The sequence below is a fragment of the Protopterus annectens genome, chromosome 3.part1 (genome assembly GCF_019279795.1).
Source record: "Protopterus annectens isolate FY-2018-M chromosome 3.part1, PAN1.0, whole genome shotgun sequence".
Classification (NCBI taxonomy): Eukaryota; Metazoa; Chordata; order Ceratodontiformes; family Protopteridae; genus Protopterus; species Protopterus annectens.
The window spans coordinates 1703174063-1703192064 of record NC_056732.1 but is presented as its reverse complement, the minus strand read 5'-3'; the positions used below and the strand labels follow the sequence as shown (position 1 = coordinate 1703192064).

Below are 18002 nucleotides of genomic sequence, written 5' to 3'. Positions count from 1 at the left end.
TATATATATATATATATATATATGTATACATACATATATACAGAAATACACCAATATAAATTTTACCTTCATCTATAAGCAAGGACACCACATAGGTAGTATAAATCAGAGAAGGAAAGATAAGATCCAAAAGAAAAAAGGGGGAAGGCGGGTGGGTAACCTGGACTGCAACAGTGAATACACTAGAAAATCCACATTTATGGTTAGCGTACAACTGTACTATGTTCTTCGTGTTTCACTGTTGCAGTCATTACATTTGGGTAGAGTCCCAAAGCTATGGTTGGGAGGCTGGAACTAGACAGCAGTAGGAGCGGCTATGAGGCCCTGCAGAACTGCAATGGCAAAGCCTGCCCTGGATTTAGAGTAGAGTGGCAGATGATAATGCTTTGTAAAGGTGTGTACTGAACTCCAAGTAGCCGCCTCTAAAATGTCTTTGGTTGGTACCCCCCTGAGAAAGGCTGCTGAGGTGGCTGCAGCTCTGGTAGAATGAGGCCTAATGCCCTTAGGCACTGGCTTGCCATGGTGTAAGTAGCAGAAACTAATGCAGTGGCCTAACCACTTAGAAATAGTTGAGATAGGCTTTCCTTGTGATCCTGCAGCATATGCTACTAGTAATTGCTCTGTCTTCCTGAAAGCTTTGGTTCTGTCCAAGTAGAATCTAAGCTGTCCGTGTACATCCAAAGAATGCAGAATTCTCTCCCCCTTGTTCTGTGGATTTGAGTAAAAGGTTGGCAGGTGGATGGCTTGGTTAAGAGCCACACTGGACACTACTTTAGGCATAAATGTTGGGTTTGCCCTCAGGGAGACCCTGTCTGGATGAAAGATGATGAAAGGTTCCACAGCCATGAGTGCCTGTATCTCTGAAACTCATCTTGCAGAAGTAATTGCTAAGAGCAGAGCTATTTTCCAAGATAAAAACTTCATATCAGCAGTAGCAGCTGGCTCAAAAGGAGGCAGGGTGAGCTTTTCCAAGACATGGTTGAGGTCCTATGCAGGTATTGGTAGTCTCCTTGGGGGCTTTAAATTTTTGGCTCCTCTGAGGTACTGCCTTAATAAAGGGTGAGAAAAAAGTGGTGGTTCTGTATTGTAATGAGCCAGAATGGCAGAGGCATGAATTTTAATTGATGAAAAAGATAGGCCTTTGTCCAGCATCTCAGTCAAGTATTGCAAAATCTGAGGAATATTTGGCACCGCTGTATCAGTTCCTTGTGCCTGGTTCCAGTCACAGAATCTCTTCCATTTTCCAGCATAAGACTTTTTAGTACTAGGCCTTCTGGCTTCCAGAATGACATCTATCACAGCTTTACTAAGAGGTGTTTTTTGTATGACTACATTATCCGCCATGCTGCCAAGTTTAATGTCCTGAGCTGGCTGTGCATGATCCGATTGTTTTGCTGGGACAGTAGTCTAGGTATTTGAGGTAAGGTCCAAGCTGGGTATAGAGATAAGTTCCTTAGTATTGGATACCAGTACTGGTGTGGCTAGTCTGGGGCAATCAGTATCATCTTTGGCTTCTCCTGTATGACCTTTAGGAGCACCTTGGGGAGGAGAGGCAATGGATGAAAGGCATATACTGATAGGTTTTTCCAGCTGAAAGATAGGATGTCCACTTTCCGTGCTTGTCTGTGATAAGTCCTTGTGCAGAATATTTTTAGTTGGTAATTGAGAGGGGAGGCAAATAGATCTATGTCTGGGCATCCCCATTTCATTGTTATCATGCTGAAGACTTGTGGATCCAGCTTCCACTCGTGGGGATCCATGAGGTTTCTGCTTAGTTCGTCTGCCAGAGTATTTTCCTTTCCTGGCAGGAATTGTGCCTGCAGATGTACTTGGTAAGTCAAAGCTGTGTCCCACAAGGTCATGGCTAGTCTGCAAAGGGGGTAAGAATGTGTGCCCCCCGCCTTGTTTACATACCACATGACCGTGGTGTTGTCTGTCTTTATCAGTAGTTGTCCCGGATAAAGTAGGTCCTTGAAGGCTGTCAGTGCATTTTGAAAAGCTAACATCTCTTTTTGATTGATATGTAGATGCATTTGGTTTGAGGGCCATGTGCCCTGAATGCATTTTCCTGCCATGTGAGCTCCCCAGGCATAGTCTGATGCACTCGTTGTTAGTGTCTGCCTGGCTGGAGGTAAAGTGAATGGCTGTCCCTTGTTCTGCTGACAAGCCTTTGCCCACCATCAAAACTCCTGCTGCAGGCAGGGAATGAGAGTAATGACTGTTTCCAGGCTGTGGCAATGTTGAGTCCAGACATTTTTTAGGTACCATTGAAGTTTCCTCACATGCAGTCTTGCATATGGAATTAGTAGGATGCAGGATGTCATGAAGCCCAAAGCCTGCAGAATTTTTCTTGCAGATAACTGGGCCTTTGTTGCCAACATTTTGAAATAGGTAGTCAGTTGCCTTTGTTTGTCTGGTGTGAGATAAGCCATCTGGGCAGTTGTATTCAAGCTTGCACCCAGGAATATTATCCCTTGTGAGGGTACTAGTTTTGATTTCTTTTTGTTGACTGTGTGCCCTAGGCATGTTAGAAGTCTTTTCACAAACACCAGATGTTGAAGAAGAATGTCCTTGTTCTCTGCTTGAATGAGACAGTCGTCCAAGTAAGGATATATTTGTATTCCTCTTTGTCTGCAGAATGCAATTACTGGTGCCAGGCACTTTGTAAAGACCCTGGGTGGAGCAGATAAGCCAAAGGGCAGTGCAGAGAATTGGTAATGCATTGAACTAGCCTTGAATCTTAGCTATCGTCTGCATGATTGTCTGACTGGAACATGCAGTTATGCCTCTTTTAGGTCTAAAGTCACAAGCCAAGCACTCTTGCCCATTATGGGCAGAAGCTGCTACAAAGTCAACATTTTGAATTTTGGAATATCCAGGAAAGTATTCAGAATAGATAGGTCCAGTATCGGCCTCCAGGCCTTGTCCTTTCCGGGTACCAAGAACAGTACTGAATAAAATCCTTGTCCCTGCTCTTGCTCTAGTGCTTGTTGAATGGCCCCCATGTCCATGAGGGATGAGACTTGTTTTTGTGTCTCTGCCCATTGATTTTTTGGCAGATCTGGCCAGCCATTTGCCTTTGGCAGAGTATGGAAATGGAACTTGTAGCCTTGTGACACTATGTTTAAAACCGACTTGTCCTGGGTTATGATGTGCCAATTTTGAGCAAAAAGTGCTAATTTTCCCCCTAAGGGTGCTGCCAGAAGATAAGTGCTTGGTGCAGGCAGGGCGAAGTCATTGGGACTATTTTCTGTATGTTTGTGATCCATCTTCTCCAGCTTTGGAGGTAGACGCACCCCATTGCTTGGGCCTATAAGAACCTTGCGCCTGGGATCTGTCCCTAGGGCATCTGGATCTGACCCTTTGAGGTCTGTCTGACACAGGAAAGGACAATTTTTTTGTAGGCCAGTGTCTACTAAACCTAGGTGGCTGTACTTGTAAAAATTCTTTGACAGTTTGCATATATTTAGCTTTGTCCTCCATTTTCTTTAACACCTCTTCTGCCTTAACACCAAACAAAGTATCAAGCTGTAAAGGTGCATCTAGTAATTTAACTTTAACATGATCAGGCAGATTTTGTTCCTTTAACCAAGCATGCCTCCTAATTACAGAACCCGTTAACTGCGGCCCTGCAGGAGGCCTCCAAAGAATCAAAACCACATTGCAAAGTATGTTTTCCAACTTGTTCTGCTGCATACAATAAATCCTGCATTTCCTTGTTTTCTGCACATTCAAAGTTTAACAGCATTTTCTGTTTAAGCAATCCCATGACATGTTGCTGATACTTAAGCATATGAAATAAGAAGTTATGTACTCACCATAACGTTCCATCTGAGTAGTTAGCTTCATTTGTCTGCAACCTGTGGGTCTTGGATCCGATATCAGATCTGAGCCGGCAACTTGTTTCAAGCTAATGGATCCGAGCTCCTAGCTCCTCCCCTCACCCATAATCCCCTGCTAACCCTCCATGACCTCAGATCGAGTTTGCCCCTCAATATATATACCCAAAAAAATGGGTATCCAACTAAAAATAGATCCGAAGAAGGCCAGGGGGAAGGAGGGGGGATGGTTGCAGACAAATGAAGCTACCTACTCAGATGGAACGTTATGGTGAGTACATAACTTCTTAATCTGAAGTAGGGAGTTCATTTGTCAGCAACCTGTGGGACAGAGTCCCCAGCTACCTGCACCTTGGGTGGCCATCATGGAAGGATATTGCGAAGCACCGCAGAGCCAAAGGATGCTCTCCCTCTAGAAATCACGTCCAGTTTGTAGTGGTTAATAAAGGTATGAGATGAAGCCCAAGTGGCTGCCGAACAAATATCATCCAATGGAACTCTAGACTTGAAGGCCACAGAAGTAGAGATGGAACGAGTGGAATGTGCATGAACTCCTTCGGGTGCGGGTCTCCCAGAGGCTTGATATGCCAATAGGATACATTGAGAAATCCAGCGTGATAGAGATACTTTTGAAATTGCTTTCCCCAAATTAAATTTGGCAGAGGAAACAAACAGCTGGTCGGATTGTCTATGATCAGCTGTTCTATGAGTATAAAAGCAAAGCTGCCTATGAACATCTAATGAGTGCAGCTTGTACTCTGCCTTATTCTGATATTTAGGGAAGAAAACCGGTAAATTTATGGATTGATTTATGTTGGTTTCTGATGCTATCTTGGGAAGAAAAGAGGGATTGATCCTGAGGTACACTCTGTCTGGGTGAAAGATCAAATAAGGAGGCTTCACAGAAAGGGCTTGAAGCTCCGAAACTCTTTTTGCTGAAGTGATGGCTACAAGGAATGCTGTTTTCCAAGACAAGAATTTGAGATCTACTGAAGCAGCGGGTTCAAAAGGTGGAGCAGTCAAGGCTTGAAGCACTAGTGAAAGATCCCATGGTGGTACGGCTTCTTTTATAGGGGGTCTAAGTAAGAAGGTGCCCTTGAGAAAGGTTTTACACAACTTGGCCGACATCAAAGGCCCTGTATCATGTCCCACGTGGTAATGTGATATGGCTGCCAATTGCACTTTGACAGTTGAACAACTAGCGCCTTCCTGAAAGAGTTCGGTTAGGAAGTCTAATATGGACGGAAGAGGAGCCGTAAAGGGATCTAGATCATGATGCTCTGCCCAGATGGAGAAACGTTTCCATTTACTGCGGTACACTTTCCTGGTGGAGGGCTTATGCGCTGCCACAAGGATGGCTTTGACTGGTGAAGAGATACCGGGAGTCCTAACTAGGAAGGGAACTGGAGCAACCAAGCTGTCAGTTTCAGATTGTCCAGGTTTGGGGTCGGTAAGTTCGACGGATGGGAGATGAGATCCGGACTGGGATCTAGAATCCAAGGAGGATTCACAAGGTGAGACCACAGGTAAGGGAACCAAATTTGCCGAGGCCTTAATGGGGCAATGAAGATCATCCTGCTCCCCAACCGCGAGGCTTTCTGTAAGAGTTGCAGCATCAGGGGTAGAGGAGGATAGGCATAAAGTAGACCGGGTGGCCAAGCATGCACCAGAGCATCTCTTGGAATTTCCCCTGGAGGGGGGATTAGAGCGAAGAAATTGCCGCATTTGGTGTTTGATGGAGATGCAAAAAGATCGCAGCAGGGTCGCCCCCATATTGTGAATATCTGCTTCGCTACTAGTGGATTGAGAGACCACTCGTACGGGGTAAGAAGGGTGTGACTGAGTTTGTCCGCTAGGATGTTGGTCCATCCCGAAATGTGCGTTGCAATCAGAAAGCGGTTGGAGGAGATCGCCCATTCCCACACTCTCATGGCTTCACGGCACAGAGGGTAAGATCTGGTTCCCCCCTGTTTGTTGATGTACCAGACAACCGACATGTTGTCCGACTGAATTGCAATCGTTCCTATGGGGAGGAAATCCTGAAATGCTTGCAACGCGAACAGCACCGCTCTCATCTCCAGAACGTTGATATGCAGGGAGGTCTCTGTGTCGTTCCATGTGCCTTGGACCGTCCTGCCTGAATAATGCCCCCCCCACCCAAGGCGGGAGGCATCTGTGATCACCGTGGCAAGAGGGGGAGAGGTGCAGAAGGGACGGCCCGTATGGAGGTCCGAGGCTTGGAGCCACCATAATAGAGCCCTCCTGCAAGCCTTGCTGATAGCAATGGGGTGGTGAAGAGGAAGGGATAGAAAAGACCATTGCACTAGAAGTGTCCATTGCAGTACCCGCATGTTCAGACAGGCGCATGGAAGGAGCGTAATTGCTGCCGCCATGAAGCCTAGTGCCCTCAGGACCAATTTCGCTGGTGAAGTCTCTGATTGGAGGATAGCCCGCACATGGAGTTGCAAATTCCGGATTCTCTCAGAAGTTAGAAAGGCTCGTAGCTCTCTGGTGCCTATTCTGGCTCCTATGAATTCTATGACTTGTGTTGGGGCCAGAAGGGATTTGTCGGCACTGATGGTGATGCCTAACTGTGGGGCTAGCCGGAGAAAGAAGTCTCTGGCTGAGCAAAGTAGATGCCTTGTTGGGGCGGTCAGGAGCCAGTCGTCCAGGTACGGAAAGACCTGTATTCCCTGAAGTCTCAGGTGGGCTGCAATCACTGCTAATACCTTGGTGAACACCCTGGGGGCTGTGGTGAGGCCAAAGGGAAGGACCCTGAACTGGTAGTGACTGGCTCCCAGCCGGAAGCGGAGGAACCTCCTGGATCGTCTGTCCATTAGAATGTGGTAGTACGCATCCTTGAGGTCTATAGAGTGCATCCAACTGTTCTCCCTTAGAAGGGGGAGAATAGATTGAAGAGTGACCATTCGGAATTTTTCCTTGGTTACCGACAGGTTCAAGCGGGAAAGGTCTAGAATCGGTCTCAAGTCCTCCGTCTTTTTTGGCACCAAAAAGAACCTGGAGTAGAACCCTAATCCGAGCTGGTCTTGGGGGACGTGCTGGATGGCTCTTTTTCTTAGCAGCTGCTGAATTTCTGCGGCTGCAGCCTCCCTCTGATTGGGTGGTACATTGGGGAGGTTTTTGAATTTGGGGACATGGAGTAATGGTATTTTGTACCCTCTGGATATAATGCGAAGCACCCAGCGGTCTGTCTTGATGGACTCCCATGCCGCTAGGTGTTCCAGAGTGGAGCAGCCGAGCAACCCTTCAGGGCTGCTGCGCGGGCCGCTCAGAGAAAGGTTCTCTGGACCCAAAGTTTCTCGGAGCCCCGCTGCCCCTGGGACGGCGTCCTCCCTGTCCTCCTCTGCCACGGAAGGACTGGTTGTCCGGAGCGGGTTGGGAATGTTGCGACTTCGGAAGGTACAGTTTTGTACCTACAAATGTAGATGTCCGATAGGTATGCATCTGCAGTCCTTACATACGGGCTGTCTGCCTCAGGCAGCCCTTCGGTCAGCCGGATTCCAAAGTCTGGGTCCGGCGTCGGCTGATGTCGCCCTTTTCCCCCGACGTCAGAGCGCCTGGGGTATAAAAGCGTCAGCCGACACCATCTTCCTCAGTTTTTCTTGCCCCAGATGCCAGGTGCCCTCTAAAGAAGGCTACATTTTGGAGAAATGAATAAATTCCAATCATGCACAGCAATAAAAAACAAATACACCATAAAAGATAACCCCAGCTAGCTAAAATGAGGGATAGGTACCCAAAGAATACCACTGAGGGGTAGGAGGGAGGGAAAACCTGACTGCAGATGCATACCTATCGGACATCTACATTTATGGTAGGTACAAAACTGTACTATGTCCTTCAAGGATGCATCTGCAGTCCTTACATATGGGTAGAATACCATAGCCAAGCTGGGGGTGGTAGGACCTAAGAAAAAGGATGGTGTAGCTAACATGCCCTGCAGGACTGCAGCAGCAAAGCCTGCTCTGGATCTGGAATATAAAGGCAAGTTGTAATGCTTGGAAAATGTATGCACAGAGCTCCATGTAGCAGCTTCTAAAATGTCCTTTGTAGCCACCCCTCTTAAGAAGGCTGTGGAGGTGGCTGTTGCTCTGGTGGAATGAGGTCTGAGGTTAGCTGGCACAGCTTTTCCATGAAAAGAGTAACAGAATCAAATGCAATTTCCTATCCATTTTGAAATTGTTTGGAAATTGCTTTTCCTTGTACACCAGCAGCATATGCTACAAACAGTTGGTCAGTTTTTCTGTAAGTCTTAGTTCTGCCCAAGTAGTAGCGCAACTGTCTGTGAATGTCCAGGATATGCAGAAGTTTCTCTCCTTTATTTTGTGGATCTGGAAAGAAAGTAGGCAGGTGGATAGCTTGGTTCAGTGAGACCCTGGATACCACCTTTGGCATGAATGAAGGATTGGTTCTCAAAGAGACTCTGTCCTTATGGAAAATGAGAAATGGTTGTACTGCCATGAGGGCCTGTAACTCAGATACTCTTCTTGCTGAGGTTATGGCCAAAAGGAAGGCAATCTTCCAAGACAGGAATTGTAGTTCTGAAGATGCTGCTGGTTCAAAGGGAGGTAGAGTTAATTTTTCCAACATGAAGTTAAGGTCCCATGTAGGCACTGGTGGTTTCCTTGGAGGGTTGATGTTTTTTATCCCTCTTAGAAACTGCCTTTGCAGAGGATGAGAAAATACAGGTGGATCAGTGTTGTACTCTGCTGAAATAGCTGAAGCATGAATTTTTATGGATGAATAAGAAAGGCCATTATGGAGCATTTCAGCCAAGTATTCAAGGATATGTGGAATGCTCATCACTGTCGGATCCTGACCCTTTGCGGTGCTCCAGGTTCGAAATCTTTGGAAAGATTTTGGAAACTGGAATGCCGCCTCGATGGAGATCGGGCCTCCTCGGGCCCTGGGGAGAAACAAGGGGATTGGAGCCAAGGAGGAGCAGACCTAGAAACAGTGGAGGGAGAAGCCTGCTTAGCTGGCGGGGCTGAAACGGAGGTCTCGGCCTGCCGCTTGTGGTGCTTCTCCCTCCGTTTCTCCCTCCTGGCCTCCCTGTCCTCCAACACTTTAGCGGGAGTTTGAGTCCCGGACGGAGGAAGGGGGGCAGGGAAGGCAGCAACCACAGGCTGTGGTGGAGCCACGGGAGCAGCGGAGGCCGGAGCCGAGTCCGGGGGTAAAAGTCCCGCCAAGACCAGCTTCGACCTCCGCTCTTTCAGTGCCCTGGGGTTGAATGCTGCACAAATGGTACAGCCTGAGGAGAGGTGTTCAACCCCAAGGCACCGAACGCACCGAGTGTGGCCATCAGCCGGGGAGAGCTTATGGCCACACTCGGTACATTTAGAAAAAATGGCTTTTGGGGCCTTAGCCATATTTAAAGAAAAATAAGTAACACACACACACACACACACACACACACACACACACACACACAGGCCCCAAAAAACACAACACCAACACACACACACTAACGACCAGCTAAGGGAGGGAAAACTACTTAAAATAAATTATTTTTACTCTAAAGGGAACCTAACACTTACACACTTAAAAATTTTAGTGAAAAATTTAGAAAGTTGACAGAGAATAGAAACTTAACTGCCCAGTACTAGACGAGCTCACAGGAATCCAGCTATCCACAAGCGTGGCAAACTAGATCTGAGGTCATGGAGGGTTAGCAGGGGATTATGGGTGAGGGGAGGAGCTAGGAGCTCAGATCCATTAGCTTGAAACAAGTTGCCGGCTAGGATCCGATATCGGATCCAAGACCCACAGGTTGCTGACAAATGAACTCCCTACTTCAGATCTGACAGTTAAAGGCCCTTATAGCCAAAGTTGAAGATGTGTAATTTCCCCATCTAACCAGTGCCCTTGAATCTCTGTCAGAGGGGGTTGGGTTTTTTTGCAATGGAAGCCTTAACTCCCTTTGGACCCTGTGAAATAGTTTCCGGGTCAGCAGCAGGGTTTTTAAAAAGAAATTTGTGACAGTCAGGAACCCTGTAATATCTGTCAGGCTTAACAGGAGCTGGGGGTAAGGAGTTAGGGGTCAGACTAGACTCTGAAAACACATAATCTACAACGTCTAACACAGGTGCAATGGCTAGAGGCCTGTGCTGAGGTAGTAAAAGAAAATCCCTGAGCCTCTTTTTTAGATTCTGAAAAATCTAAGCTCTCCCAGTGGAAATGCTCCCTCATGGTAAGCAAGGTTTCCCCAAAGGAATAATCCTCAGGAGGAGATGCTGAAGGCATAGATTCTTCAGCATCAGAATCCTCATGGGGGGAAAAGAATATTCCTGATCAGAAGAGGAATCAGAAGAAATAGAAACCTGATCTAAAGATTCATAGTCAGTGTCTTGCCTAGGCCTCTTATCAGGAGGGGGATGGGATAATTAAACCGGCATCCAAAAATGTTTAAAGCAAAATCATACCGACGCTTAATAGTGCGTTGGTTAAATCTAGCACAAAACCGACAACCAGTAACGTTGTGATCAGGGCCCAGGCAAGGAATACAGTAAAAATGAAAATCCTTATGAGGTATTTACTTTCCACAAGAAATACAATTATTAACTTTTTCTGACATCGGTCTGGAGCAAGAAAAAAGTTTCCCCAATGGGGTACTTACCTTTATTGAAGACTTCGGACCTGAAACTCAAATACGAAAATCTCAGGAGTCGGCTGACCGGCACTTGCAAACTGCTTCTGGCACCGCGCGGCAAGAAAGACTGAAGAAAATGGCGTTGGCTGCTACTTTTATACCCCTGACGACCTGACATCAGGGAAGGGGCGACAGCAGCCAACGCAGGACCCAAGACTTTGGAATTCAGGCCAGCTGAGGGCAACCTGCCAGTAGGATTACCCAAATGTAATAACTGCAACAGTGAAGCACGAAGAACATCCTATTCTTTGTGTAGGCTAAGGTTGATCAATAAGGCAGTGCTGCTCAGTGCGCAACTGAGTTGCTCCTAGAGCAGCAGAGAAGCTTGGAAGGCTTTCACTGACAGCAGTTTAGGGAAAAACTGAGCTTCTAGGCTTTTGCATTTATACAGGGCACTGTTATCCACCCCTAAGCAAACAGCACCACTCTGCTAATGTGAGGCTCAATAAGATAACTAACAATTTGGAAAGTATACAATAACCCTTTCACCAGCAATCCCCAACTCAGACAAGTTAGATCGGCACACTTCTGTCACAAGGGTGCAGAAAAGCACCTTCTTAATGTAGAACAGCTAGTTTGGAGCCCAAGTATAACAAGACCACACAAACTACCTACAACAGCCCTGCAATTTAAATATAGTGCAAAGCAGCAGTAGACAGTACGTTTTTTTTTTTTTTTAACTGCTCAAGTATAGTCACACTATATAAGAGAAGTGCAAAAAAAATACTTAAGACCCTTTTATGTGTTTTCCAGCTAACACAGACCAGGCAAACACCTACTGCCACTAGATAAATAATCCCAGTCCTCCTAATGTAAAGTCAGAGTAAAGGAATGTCCGACGTGAACTGCTACCATAAACAAACTTAAAAACATGGATACTGCAGTATACTTTAACCAGCTCATAAAAGTGTGATTATTCAATGAAAGTACTTTGTATCATTGAGCCAAGAGCCACTTAATTGTACAGAATTTAAAAAGGCACTAAAACAAGATAAGCTGATAAATAAGCCCTCCAGTCAATACAACTACTTGCAGAAATCTCAAGCGTTTTCCCAACCTAAACTGATGAGTCGACCTCCCCTCCCCGTGCACTAGATGGAAAATCCACTGACCTTGATGAGAAAACAAGTGCTTGCGAGAGTGTAAAAATATACTACTTTATCCAACAGCTAGCTAGATAAAGAATTCAGATAAAGCAATCAGTAGAACAGATAAATGGCAAAACTTTTTTCAGTATAAGCACAAGGAAAGGCAAATAAATAATTCAAGGTACCTGCAGCAGTGTAGAAATGGGGGAGCTTATTAAGCTCAATTTACAGTAGGGGTGGGAAACTTAAAAATCACCAGGTTTAAAAAGAAGAGCAACAAACAATCTTTCAGATGGGTGATGAGAGTGGGTGGGAAAATCTACCAGGGAATCACCAGCACTGCTTTACTTTATGCAAGCTTGCAATCTTTCAAAGACAAAGGCCCAGAATATCACTGTGTATTTAGTATTACTCAGGAGACAGTTTAACCAATGAAAAAACATGTGAAATGTGAAGTCTAGATAATTTAAATGTCTATCTCTCACATGGAACAAAAGCAGGAGGCCAAGCAGATGTCTAAACAGAAAACAGAATGGAGCAAGTAAAACAAAAAGCAGCTCTATCAGTAACAGACAAAAATATAGGTTTACTTTCTCACCCAGCAGGTAATCACCAGCAGTGCTTTACTTTATGCAGGCTTGACATCTTCCAGACAAAGACCAGTTTTACGGTCTGTTTAATTTTTATACATTACCGCATACACATACTGCATTATTTAGAACTGTAACCTTGACTTACTGCCGGATTTGTTGGAATTTATATTTGGCTATCCTGGCTTAAAGAATGGCAGTGATACAAGAGGGAATGCTGTTGAGAAGTGAACCTCTTCTTCAGTATTACAGTGTCAGTTGAAATGTGTACAGATTAATGACTGAGCTGACTGTTAGTAATGTCTTTCGGCTTTTCCTGGTTAGGGGTCGCCACAGCGGAATGCCTATCCGCTTATGATTGGCAGTAGATTTTTACAGTGCCAGCCCGATGCCCAACCTTCAACGAAGGCACACTCATTCACGCACACACCTGCCTGCATGTCTTTGAATGTCACGCGACATGCAGACTCCACACAGAAGGCGGTCCAGCCGAGAATTGAAACAGAGAACCTCTTGCTGTGAGGTGACAATGCTAACCGCTGCACCACCGCGGCCCTAATGACTGAGCTGACTGTTAAAAGCACAAAACAGCAACACAACTGTTTAGAATGGCACACAAACCTCATAAAATGCCCAGTTCCATCATCCTCCTGCTCAATCAGCAGTTAGTCACAGAGGTTTAGGGCTCTGTGCTGCCAGACATTGCCTCTTAAGCACTCCTAGGTTTGATTCCCATAGCTCTTTGTTTGCGTACTGTCTGATATTTGGTAAGTTACTTAACCAGACACTGCTTCCTGGTACCCCCTGAAAATGGACTGTGAATCCAGTAGGCTTACATGGTTAACAAATGCATTTATGCATGTACAGCTTAATTTTTAATGCAGTTATTTGTTTATTTGTCTTTGTTTACTGAGAAAATCCAACAGAGTAATACCCATTTTCAGTGGAGGCCTGCGGAGAAAAGCTCCATTTGTTTACACTGTATTACACTTACTTACAGTAGTTACATTTCTATTTACATTTATACACATACAGCAGTCACATTTATAAAGTCAAAGATTTTACAAAGGTAGAAATTAGTACAGAGAAAGCCCATGTGCAACTTAATGGATTGTACACGCAGCAGTTATGTATAAAAATTGCTTTTGCCATTTCAGTGACAGGTTGAGCCTATTCTGTTTAAGGAGAGCATTTGTAGAGTATTGTATGGTGAGCATAAATTCTTAAACCTGGTGATGAGCATGTGGAGGACTAGGATTGGTTAAGATGATGTTTGAGCAGTGGTTTAAAACTATTGAGTTTGTTGGAGAGTTATGACCCTGTATATATATAAATATATATATATATATATATATATATATATATATATATATATATATATATATATATTAAGGGTTTGATGCTCATCTGAAGCCATGACAAATAAAGCGTACTGCCATTCACAACTATGACAAATTGCAGAGATGTGTTGAAGATTTGTAGAATGCACTCACCTTCTGGCAACTCCTTCACCACTACTGGAAGCTCCACCCATAGAGAATTCACTGCAATCCATGAGCCCATGCCAAAAAGGGCTACCAACAGATGAGTGACCAACAAATGCCATTTCATGGTGCTTATTCATATCTGCAAAGAGAGAAATAAAAATCAGAATTAATGAGAAAAAATATATATATTTTCCATCTTTACGCAAAGGCACTTTTTGGCTGGATCTCTAGTGCATCCATCAAAGGAATATATATATATATATATATATATATATATATATATATATATATATATATATATATATATTATATATTTTTTTTTTACAAAGTTCATTCAACACAGAGTTAGTCATTTTCACGTTCACAGCCTGCTTAAATTCATCAATTTGGGACCAAAGAGTCTCAAATCCCTCCAATTTTCACCGGGTCTATATTACATCAAAATGTACTTCCACCGAATACCAATCCACTGACACCTAAATAACGAAACCCAAATCGGCAAACATCAAAAGATGTCCCAGGGTAAATAAACTCCCCCCCCCGAGCACACTGGAACGCACACCGCACTAAATCAAACCCACCCAACTATATATACCAATTGAAAGATCGCATTACAGTGGGGAAAAGGGCAAAGTTGTGGTGCTGTCCAAGTGCTTCCTTACCCTGGGAAACCTTTTGCGGTTCGCGGAAGTGAATTTCATTGTATAGGTGTCGATGGACTGGTATTCAGTGGATATACATTTTGATGCGGTAATATAGAGCCTTTTTATGAATACTTAAGGGCAAAATACAGATTGCCTGTGGTGTCTACAATCCCTTTGTTACAACCCTGGAAGAATCTTGAGTCCCACAAAGGGAAGTATTCACCAACATCTGAAACGGAACCATCACAAGACTATGGTTCTAAATGTGTAGAATTCTACTGCCCATCTCCAAGGAAATTAAAGAGCAAGGCCCATGGCCGAGATACACTATGCACTGCCACATCACCGACATATATCAACCAAAACAGTACATTTTAACCCAGTGTCAAATATTTCAATTAGAAGACTGATAAAATGAGGAAAAATTGGCCTATCTTTTCAAATTCTGTGATATACACACTATTCATCACCCTAAAAGGAAAGAAGATGTACAAGTCATGTTGTGCAGACCCCAATCAAAAATACTAAAAATAAACAAATATGCTAAAAAACACAGTAGATTACAGCCTCATTCTACTCAGCTTTTCAGACAGATTAGAATCTTTTTACAGTACATTTATTTTCAGTTTGTTAACGTGAAAATTCATAAGCAGGCTGATTACGGATTTTTTTAATAAGCCAGACTTCGGAAATGTCCAGTATTTAAGCCAAGCTCACATACCGGGGATCAGAAGATTAATGCATTTGCAGTACACTCTGATTTGCTTTTAAGCCTTAGGTAGCCAGAGTTCAAACAGTGTCTCAGGCACTTGACAGTGCAAGCAAGGAGGATGAGTGTTTCCACTCTTGAAGGAGGATGCACATCTACAATTGAGATCTGGTGATGGTAAGGGATGCATAGATGGGCATCTTCATGAGGAGTGACATTATCCAAGAGAGGCTCTATCTCCTCACCAGCCTCGAACAGGAGTTATATAAAGTGGGGAGGAGGCTAGTTGGGTATGGTAGACGTGGAAAACGAGGACAGGTCCCTAGGAGCAACTGATGATTAGCTGCAGGGAGCACAGAAAAATTACAAAAAAAAGTTTAGATTTACGTTTGCAGCTACAGATTTTTATGAAAATTAAAGTTAAATACTTAATGCTAGATCTGGAGGACTAGGTTGACCTCATCATCTTGAAAATACAGGCTTTCAGTCAGCTCACCATCTAAAACTTTACCTTTTTTTCCATAACGCTCTGCAAGATATCAGGCATACTGCTTAACAGTTGGGCACAACGTGAAGAAACTATGACCAGTATCCCTCAAGACCACGACCACAACTCCTTTTCTCACTCCTGGAAAGCTCCTGAGACAGTGAGTCCACTAGTCAAACTCAGAATGCCAGCATCGGTCAAAGCTAAAACCTCTGTCCCAATGGAGTCAGTTAGTTGTGCTACATTTACACATCACTTATAAACTTAGAATTGCGAATCTCTAATGCAGAGTTTCATATGTTACTACTATCAATAGACCATTTAAACAATTTGAAGCCTAGCCACTGCAGTCCCACTGGTACACAAAACATCTTTCTCCTCTTGTCCATAAGGGTGTGTGTGTGTGGGGGGCTACACCTAGGGTAAACTTGCTGTTTACCATCCACTCTTTTAAGTTATGTTTGGAGAAATGTGGGGAAGGGCATTACTTTACAAAAAGTGCAAGTCTGTTCCAGAGGTTGGGGAACTTCTGGGAGAGAGGTCTGTCAAATCAACAAGTCTCATTTATGTTGTGGTACAGGAACTTAGTGCAAGCAAGAAGGATGAGTATTTCCACCCTTGAAGTTGGGTGCACATCTACAACTGAGCTATGGTGAAGGCCAGGGATGTGCAGGGTGGGTCTCTTCATAAGGACAGGGAAGTGACATTGCTCAAGGAAGCCTCTATCTGCTCAACTGCCCCATACAAAGTGTGGAGGAGTCTAGTTGGGTTTGGCAGAACTGGATAATAAGGATAGGTCCCTTAATTTATATTTCTGTTACTACTAATCTTTAAGATATGCAATAGAGCAAACAGTACTAGGATCATTTACAGCTTTGTAGCCATGTGTAGATCACCATTTATGAGTCTGTAAGATACAGATAAATTAAATGGGGCTTTGCAATGCTCTAGATATGTTACAAAACTTGTGTGTGTATATGTGTATATATATATATATATATATATATATATATATATATATATATATATATATATATATATATATAATTTATTTATTTATTTTTTTGGTGAGGAACCACTTTGTTTGTTCAAACTGAGTTAAGTGCTTGGACAGGTATTCTAGTACAAACATGATGAGAGCTGAGAAGACGAAAGTTCATAACTTGCTGGACTGGGAGTAGATGCCCTTAGTGATCATAGATGAGGCAGAAGTCTTTCCTAGTGGCAACGGATATGTCCTGGTTAAAAGAAAGTTATTTACAGAAATACGTGGGTCTCTAATAACAATGTATACTCATTTGTGTGGAAGATGTGCAAGAGTTAACACGTGCTTATTTATTGACCAGAATAGGGGCACTGATCACAAATGTCCTGACAGATACAAAGACAAGTTTGCACACAATGGTACTACACAAAGCAAAGAGAACAAAAATCAATCGAATATCATCACATCAGAGCGAGAAGAAAACAACTAAGACAAAATGAGACTACAATAATCCATGGATACATAAATTACAAGAAATACTATTTACATTAGTAAATGGGGTAAATCACAAGAGAAACAGAAAAGACAGGAAGTGAAAAAAGGGAGGGGGATAAAGGATAGGAGCGGGTTACTTAAAGAAATTAAAAGGTCTTGCATGATTATAAATGGAATTAGTAATGAAGTGACTGGTCAAACCTACAATAATGCCATCTTGCTTGAATGAGAAGCTGGCTTGGTGACATGCCCCTTGGTGAAACATTTGCAGTGGGCCTGTTGTCAAAGGTAGGATATAAAGTTATTTTGTAGCCTGTACAATGCTACATTTTTGGTGTTTCACTTCAGATCATGATCGTGCCACTATGAGTCTGTACATGTTAGACTCTTTTGGATGATAACAAAAGGGTCTTCAGGGGAGCCGATGATGGCTCCAAGCTTGAAATCAGTCAAAACCTGGTCAGCCAAATGACTTTACTGTCAGTTTTGACATCTGAAGAATACTAAATAGCAGTGGTCCCAAAACAGAACTCTAGGGTACTAAATCAGGATAACAGACCATTTGGCATAATGGTTAAGGTCTTCGTCTCCCATGCACAAAGTACAAGGTTTCATCCTGACCTCTGGTGAATGCCTGGCTCCTCCCACTTCCGAAAAACATGTTGAGTGTTTCCATCTTAAAATCACCAATGAATGGAGGTGTGGCCAGCAACACAGACTCTACATGGTGCCCTTCAGAGGGAAGAATTGCACAGACAAATGATTTGGGCATCTACTGTGTTGCACAGTATCCTCAAGATAAGAAAATGCAGATCACAGACTGCATGCTGTGGCAGGGCTAGCCACTCAAAAGTCTAAAATATGGCTCCAGGTGATTCCATCTCTAGGGTACAACACCAACAATAAATCTGTTGGAAAACTGAACCAGCTATTGGAGTTGGTTGCATACTATCTTATGCCAGCTGGCATTCAAAAAGTTACATACAGATTTACATTTAATTTGATCAG

At 43.7% G+C, this 18002-nt stretch overlaps 1 protein-coding gene across 1 annotated transcript in view; it reads right to left on the bottom strand.

Moving 5' to 3' along the window:
• Positions 1–18002, bottom strand: part of SLC52A2 (solute carrier family 52 member 2) — a 397740-nt gene that overhangs the window by 244049 nt on the left and 135689 nt on the right. The window contains exon 2 of the mRNA XM_044067714.1: positions 13681–13813. Within this exon, the coding sequence (XP_043923649.1) occupies positions 13681–13798 (118 nt within the window). The 5' untranslated portion in view covers positions 13799–13813. The remainder of the gene's footprint in view (positions 1–13680; positions 13814–18002) is intronic.